Source organism: Pseudorca crassidens, chromosome 3 (genome assembly GCF_039906515.1).
Source record: "Pseudorca crassidens isolate mPseCra1 chromosome 3, mPseCra1.hap1, whole genome shotgun sequence".
Lineage (NCBI taxonomy): Eukaryota > Metazoa > Chordata > Mammalia > Artiodactyla > Delphinidae > Pseudorca > Pseudorca crassidens.
The window spans coordinates 83,081,668-83,090,436 of NC_090298.1; the positions used below are offsets into that span (position 1 = coordinate 83,081,668).

The following is an 8,769-nucleotide window of genomic DNA, read 5'->3' on the forward strand; positions in this document are numbered from 1 at the left end:
TTTATCCCAGGAATGCAAGGTTGGTTAAAAATCCAAAAATCAAAAAACACAATATATAATGTTAATAGAATAAATAAGAAAAACCATATCATGGTCTCAGTAGATACAGGAAAAGAAACACTTGATAAAATTCAACACCATTGATGACAAAAATTCCCAACCAACTAAGAATAAAAGGGAACATCTACAAACTGGTGAAGAGTATCCACAAAAACCCTGCAGTTAACATACTTAATTGTGAAAGGCTAAATGATTTCTACCTAAAATCAGGAAAAATAAATGAATATCTCTTTGCAGAACTTCTATTCAACATTGTACTGGAGGTCCTAGTCAGTACAAGAAAGCAAAAAAAAGAAATAAAAAGCATACAGACTGGGAAGAAAGAAGTAAAACCATCCTGATTCACAGCTGACATGATCACGTAGTTAAAAATCCTAAGGAATCTGCCAAAAGCCTCCTAAAACTAATAAATTAATACAGCAAACTTGCAGGAGAGAAGACCTAAATAGATACACCATGGTCAGGCATCAGAACACTCAGTATTGTTAAGATGTCAATTTTCTGTAGAGGATCGACTTGAGGACACAGGGAGGGGAAAGGGTAAGCTGGGACGAAGTGAGAGAGTGGCATGGACATATACACACTCCCAAATGTAAAACAGATAGTTAGGGGGAAGCAGCCGCACAGCACAGGGAGATCAGCTCGGTGCTTTGTGACCACCTAGAGGGGTGGGATAGGGAGGGTGGGAGGGAGATGCAAGAGGGAGGAGATATGGGGTTATATGTATACATACAGCTGATTCACTTTGTTATACAGCAGAAACTAACACAACATTGTAAAGCAATTATACTCCAATAAAGATGTTAAAAAATATATATATAGGCTTAAGCTGATTGCAAAATGAATCTTTCATTGGGGTCTGGAAAATCTACTCTCCTAGCAACTATCTTTCAAAAAAAGAAAATTTTATATATATATATATATATATATATATATATATATATATATATATATATATATATATATATTCTAATTTGCTATTTGAGGTTTCCCGTAGAATGACTGTTTTGAGCAATAGTAATTTCTGTATTCTTTCTTATAATAAATCAAAAGAAAAAAAGATGTGAATTTTCTCCAAACCTATACAATCAAAGCATATCCAACTAAAATCCCAGTAAGTTTTTTTACAGAATTAAACAAACTGATTCTACAATTAATGTGGAGAGGCAAAGTAACTAGGATAGCCAAAACAACTTTTAAAAAGAACAAAGTCATAAAAATACCTGATTTCAAAACATATAAGAAAACCAGAGTAAACAATGCAATACAGCATTTGCATAAGTTAGACATATTAGTTCAATAAAACAGAATAGAGAGGCTAGAAAAAGACTCTAGAGATTAGAATTTCAACAACAGTGTCAAGGTAATGCAATGGGTCAAAAGACAGTCTGTTTAATAAATCATGCTGGAATAAAGTATCCATATGGAGAAAAATTATTTTTGACTCTTTCCATACACACACAAAAAAATCATTCAAAATGGATCAGAGATCTAAACATAAGGGCTAAACCATAAAAATTCTAGAAAACAACAAAGCAGAAAATCTTCATGACATTGAGTTAGGCAATACATTCTTAGATAGAAACCAAAAAGAATGAACCATAAAAAATTAAGAAACTGGACTTCAACAAAAGTGAACACCTTTTTCATCAAAAAGGCACAAGAAAATGAAAAGGCAAATCACAGATTTGCGGGGAGAGAGGGAGAGGGTGGCAGGCAGGCAGGTATGGCCTGAGTCTGGTCATAAGGAATGATCAAAAAAAACCATGTCAAAGTTCAACATAGAGAATGAAAGACCCATATACTTTAAGACTGGCATGGACATAAGAAACAGGGAAAGAATGAGGAACTGTTGAAGACTAAAGAGGAAGTCTAAAGTATGACAACTAAATGCAACATGTGTTCCTGGATGGAATTTTGGACCAAAAAGGGAAAGGAGAAAATATTGAGAGAGTTGGCAATATGTAAGTGGGGGTACGAATTCATAACATGATGGTGGTGTCACACTGATATTCCTGACTGGGAGGGGTGTAAGGTGGTTATGCAGCAGCATGTCCTCACTTTGGGAAGATGCACACTGGAGTATTTAGCAGTGATGGGGCACCATGTCTGAAAAAGTCTATAAGTATAGGAAAGAAAAGGTGAAGGAACAAATGTGGTAAAATGTAAACAACTGGAGAATCTAGGTGAAGGGGAGGTAGGAATGCTTTGTATTGCCTTTGCACCCTTTCTGTATGTTTGAAATTGTTTAAAATGTAACAGTAAATAAATGAATTGATAAATGGAAAATGAAGAATTCATTTAAATAAATTCATAAATTCATTTATGAATGAAAGACTCAGTATTTATACCCAAACTGTGCTAATGATCCGTATGAAGTCAGTTAATAAGCAGTAGAGCTAAAAACCATTCACTGCAACCACTTGTTAAAAACGTTCACTGGCTCCACATTACCCACCGAATAGGGAGATTATATTGAGATGATGCTTGTAAAGCACCTGACTTATTAACCCAGTACATTAATGGGAAGTAATCAACTTTTAGTATCCTTTCAGAATTCTCAGTCTGATATTTAAAGACCTTCATAATGTGGCCACAATTTGTCTTTTTCTTCTTTTTTAATTTACTTATGTATTCAATACATATTTATTGTCTTTTCTGCCTCAGTCACTATATTAGGTCCTGGGGAGACACGATGAATAAAATAAATATAATTACCGGTTTGGGTGGTTAGGTGAAACCATCATCCAGCCAAACTTGTCACTCACCATTCTAAAACAAGGCTTTCCTGTAACTGAGTGTTTACTTACCAAAACACTCTTTCATTCATTTCCTTATTCAATAAATATTCTACATCCCCAGCTATCACTATACCTATTTGTCAAGGCATAATTCAAATGCTTCTTTCTCAAAGAAACTTCTTTAATGATTTCTCAAGACAAACTGATGACTATTTATTTGTTCCTCTCATATGGTACTTATCACATATAGTCTTTTTATTGAAGTTATTTAGTCACAGCATTTTAGAGCAAAAACAGATCATGTTTGGCAAACTCCAATATCATCAGTGTAAACAGGATAGTAAAGAATCTAGGTGTAATGGGAGCGGTGAGGGCTGTGGCCAAGTAGAAAATATATGCCTTCTCTAAAGGCATTCAAATTCACACTCTTCTGCAAACTGTGTGGGCAAAGATAAACACCTTTGAGTTTGGTTTCTCTGATATAGTTTGAGGTCCCACTCCACCTCTTCAATCCACACATAAGGAAACAAGATCCAGGAGACAAGTGGCTTGGCCAATGTGTCTCAAAATTGTGGGTAGAAGCAGAAACAACGTGGTGATCACAGATACTGTTTTCGACTTTATTTTAATCTCCCAAGTGATTCAGCCCTGAATGACAGAGCTTCTCAGGGCTGGTGACCAAACAACGGTTCAACGACTCAACGCCACCCTCCCTCCATCAGGCTCTCTGGAGGCCAGGCCCCCTTCACACACGGAGGGGGGATTATGTCCATCAGGTGCCTGATGAGGTGAAGTAAACCAGGCAGTGGCCCGTTTAACCAGCTTTGATTCCAGACGTACCTTGAGGACGCTGGAGAGTCCCGCCACACGAAGCGGGGCCACCACACCACACGTAGCTCTCCCCACGCACCTCGTCCCTCTTCCGCCTCCCCAACGTAGGCAACCCTCTGACGCCCCGCATTGGCCCGCACCAGAACCACCTCTCCTCTACCCAGCCCCCCGTCAGGCTTACATTGAGAGATGACCAGGATGCAGAAGAAAATCAGGAAGCAACGGATGTTGTTAAAACGCTGACAGCGGGGAAAAGTCATACAGCCCAAGCCGCAGGGCCCCTCCAAACTCTCTTTCTGTTTTTCCCGTACCTTCTTGATACTGGAAGGCGTGGACCCAGCCTGGTCTCTTTCTCTGAACCTTCCGAACTTGATTAGGTTAGCTGGAAAGATCCTGAAGAGCGGGTTTTTTCCCCTGGCTTTCCCGGCCTCGGCCTCCGAGGGCACAGTGTTCTCGGCAGGTTGGGCCAGCGCAGCCCGGGGCTCCACTTCCACTAGGGCTTCTTGCATGGCTCCGCCGCGGCCCGCTGAGGCAGGGGTCGTGGCTGACGCTGGGCGGCGCAGGCGGGGCGGGCCGTGGGCTGCGGTTCCCACAGGCTCGGTGCGGCCTGCTCTCCTTGCTTCAGCGGAAAAGCCTGCTGGGCCCGGACGTCGGGGAACTGGTGGCCACCCAAACCTCCAGAGGGAACGTTTCTCCTTGGGCAGGAGGCAAACGTCCCGCGGGGAGGCTGACAGTTGCCCTGGGAGAGCTTACAGGGCTGTTTCCTTCTTTGCTTCCACGTGGGGAGGGGGAGGGGGGTGGAGCGAAAGCTAGTACGACTAGATTTTGATAACTGCTCACACAGACAGGGGCCGCCAGAGGAACTCTAATGCAAAGGATCCATTAGATATTTTGATCCACTAGCATCAAAGGATGCTACTACTTATTTAATACTTTCTCATTAGGAAGCAAGGAAAGAGAAATGTTCAATAATGGGACAGTAGAACTGTCTCCCAGTTTACCCAGACTTATTTTATCGTGGTGTTTTTTGAACTGGATGATCTCGCTAGAAACAACCTGAAAATTGTTAAATGACCAGGAGAAATCAGAAGACATGAAAAAGAAACTTCCTTTCCATTAGAGTAGGGTTGTTTTTGTACCTGGGAAAGTAAATCATTTTCCCATTCCTCTATTTAGGGAGGAAAATAATAATCCTTTCTGTTTTTAACTAGGGATAGAGTTTCCAGGAGAATAATTTCTATGTGTAAAACACTTCACTTAGCAGCAAATGGATGAAAACCAGCAAGATGAAAAAACAATGTACTTTCCCAGGCACAAAAATCCTTCTGAAAAGAAAGAATGTAAGAGAATATTACCAGGATATGAAACGTGTGTTTTTATGTAAAAATGCAATTTATTATCGGTTTTCTTTTCTTAGGCAGAAATACAAGTTATTCAGGACATATGTATGGGGAGGATGACTTTCCAGGAGAAATGAAACTATCTTTCCTCCCCTGGATTAGACGTTGTGTTATCAAAAACAATCCAGCTCTTCAACAAGTTTTTGTGCTGCTAAAATGGTACTGGGGCTGGTAGACCAGGGGAAAAAAAATCACCGAGAAGAACTGGGAAGGAAGGTACCAGAGACACCACCATTGACCTGAGGCTGGGCTTTCTTCAGCAGAGCTATATGCCCATTGGTGAATGGAAATGTTATTTTGCCTATACTAAGAAACTTAATTTGTCAAATATACGTAAATACATATACAATGATCACCCTCTCAGTCTGAAGTCTTGGTAGTCATCTGTAATTTATTTTTCTTCCTAACTCTTGGGAACTCTTCAGACCCAGCGTTAGAAGAGGATTTCCAGTACTGCAATCTATTTACCTGTCTTACCCTCTGAGACTCCATGTAATATTTTATTTGAATAAAGGATTCCATAGTTCAAAAACTATTTGGAAACCTGTGATTTTTCAGGATGAAATTTGCAAGGCTCTTCATGCTTTGACTACTGCCTTCTGACTGACTTTATTATGACTTTGGTCTTCATGTTCCAGTTCTACTCAGTTCATTGTGACTTCCCAAAGACTTCATGCTACAATTTCACTTTGACCATATAAATCTCCATTAAAACAAGCATCTCATGTTATTTGTATATATATTTCTCCACCAAACTGAACACATCTTGAGGGAACAGTGCTTAGCACTTTAAAGAATTTTATTAAGATTTGATTAGTAATTAATTAACTAATTAAAAATTGGCTGTTACAGGAAGACAATGACTACAACCAATGGAAACTATTAGTAATACTTAGGGAAATCTTTAAAGGAGCATGGAGCATATTACTAGGGTAAAGATAAAACCAGAGAAATATTGTCCTTGGATTGATTTACCCTGGGAAACCTATGCAGAAAACAAAGAACATTCATTCCATGAACAGAAGATTTTATAAGAAGCATTTTTAGCTAGAAGTATTAAACTTCCAGCTATGATTCTATAAATAACATTTTACCCTTTAATATCTGCATATTTCTAGATTCTCAACTGCATTACTTACTTGGGTAGCACTAGTACCTTATCAAGGAAACTGACAGAGATGATCTCCCCTCCCGATTCTGATTTATTGATCTTTGACTTGCTTCCAAGGTCATCTGAGTAATCCTTTATGCAAGGATACAACTGTATGATCGTGTAGCCATATTTTAAATACCCACTGATGTTTAAAGTATCCATGGAGAAAAAAAAAGATTTAGCCCCTTACGAATGTTAAGTCTGGAAATCACTACTGAAAGCAGTAGGTGACAGTCATAAAGTGATATGTCCTTTCACTGTACGAGACAGCATATGTTAGAAGGTCATTGCAATGACACCTTATTAGCACAACTGCATCCTGAGGGATAGATGAAGTCCTCGGGGAAGTTCTGCCCGTGGCTTTTTTGTGGTTGTTATTCTGATCACAATTTTTTTTTTAAGTCCAAAGGAGCATCAAAAAGAAGTAATAAATGATTCCTTACTAACTTCTTTTTACTTTTGGCCAGAACTGAGACCTTTGAAGTTTCCAAGTCTCTAAGAAATAAAAGTTTTAGAGCAGTGCTGTCCAATAGATATAAAATGTCAGCACATGTGTAATTAAAATTTTTCTAGTGCCCACCATAAAAAATAAAAACAGGTCAAATTAATTTGAATTATATATTTTCTTTAACCAAATATGTTCAAAATATTGTCATTTCAGCATGTAATCAATATTTTAAAACCATTAACTATAATAAGATATTTTATATTCTTTCATTCCTACTAAATCTTCAGTATTTAGTGTGTATTTTACACTGAGAGCATATCTCAGTTTGTACTGGCCACATTTCAAGTGCTCAATAAGCTACATGCGGCTGATAACTACTGTAATGGACAGTGCAATGACAGAGGTTCCTTTTAGTTTTAAAAAGTTAAGTCTGTAAGTAATTTTAGGACTAGAATTTATTTAAATCACAGAATTAACAATAATTCTTTTAGTTATTAATTATTTAACTGATGCTTTGGCATTCTATATCTGTTATATTTTACTATAAAATGAGGCTTTTTCCATTTGTATAAATAAATTTGTTTTTTAAAGCCAAGCTAAATTATTTAGTTGTGTCTTTTTTAATCGTAGTGCTTATTCAAGTGGAGAAGTGTCTAATCACAAGGTTTTTATTACCTAATGGGGCACTGCCATTCAGTTACAAGAATTGTAGCCTAAGTTTTTAAGAAGAAATAGTAGCTCTTTCTTGCCTTGCACATTTAACCTCAGTAAACATCACACTCAACAATCCACGTTGATTCTCTTTATATGGTGGTACAATGTCTACACAGAATTCCATCGTATGAATTTAATATAATTTATTTAAGCACTCCCATATTGATGAAATTGGCTTGTTTCCAATTTTTGCTCTGACAATTCTGAAATGAACATCTTCATATGTAGACTATTTTCCTAAAAGACAGATCACTGATTTAAAACAGCTTTTTATAGAAAATGTAAATAAGACTTATAAAACATATCCCAATTTTGGAAATACTAAATGTGAAAAAACTGTCTTTGAATCTATAAAAGTATGGATATTAAAATCCTTTTGCATATTTTCTAGAAGTTAACAAGTGACTATTGCATAAAATTTCAATATAGGCGTTGAAATATAGATGTCAAGTAAAGCAGTCCCTGATAAATTCAGCAATCCAACAGCTTAACATATTTCGAGACCAGCTTGAATTAAACAATGAATGTTTATGAGGTGCTGCTAAATATACACCATATAATATTTATTTCAGCTAAAACCTCTAAACTTGTATATAGGAAGAACTACTCACTAAAGTAACCTGTTAAGAGTAATTCATAAAACTCTTTTTGCCAAATGAGTCAATAAAGCAGATATACATGATGGTACAAATTACTGTAAAGTGGTTTAATACAGAAATGACCTTAGTTATTAAGGGATATAGAACTGTTTGCTCCTTCAGTAAATTGCCGTCATTTGCTTAGGTTAGCCTTGGTAAATGATTCTTGCTTCCTCTCTGCTTAAGAGTAGTGACTTTTTGCTACAGTTTCTAATATGTTGCCTCCCATAATTATGTAATCAAACTTATTACATATTCTACACAAAATTTAAGATCTGCAGTTTCTGCACTGAAAATAAATGCAACGTACCACTAAAAATATTAAAAATGTAGGTGCTGGGCTTCCCTGGTGGCGCAGTGGTTGAGAGTCCGCCTGCCGATGCAGGGGACACGGGTTCGTGCCCCGGTCCTGGAAGATCCCACATGCCGCGGAGTGGCTGGGCCCGTGAGCCACGGCCGCTGGTCCTGCGCGTCCAGAGCTTGTGCTCCGCAGCGGGAGAGGCCACAACAGTCAGAGGCCCACATACCACAAAAAAACAAAACAAACAAACAAAAAAATGTAGGTGCTATAAGTACTGCTTTTCTCAATGATTACAGGTTTTTAAATTTTACTGTTTTTTTTGGCTTCCCATGAATCTCTTTAGTTTTCTGAGATTAGAAGTCTGACTGTGACTGCTGGATAAATGAAGCACTAAATAATTTTTTAAACCCAAAGGAAAACAATGGTAGGTGGCATGAAAGAAGCATTATGTATAGTGAATGAAACATAGACTTTGGATCTAGC

General features: G+C 37.8%; 1 protein-coding gene across 1 annotated transcript in view; it reads right to left on the reverse strand.

Annotated features, from left to right (window-relative positions):
- Positions 1 to 4,141, reverse strand: part of SLCO6A1 (solute carrier organic anion transporter family member 6A1) — a 107,370-nt gene extending 103,229 nt beyond the window's left edge. Inside the window, exon 1 of the mRNA XM_067730222.1 lies at positions 3,814 to 4,141. Within this exon, the coding sequence (XP_067586323.1) occupies positions 3,814 to 4,141 (328 nt within the window). The remainder of the gene's footprint in view (positions 1 to 3,813) is intronic.
- Between the last annotated feature and the right edge of the window lie 4,628 nt (positions 4,142 to 8,769).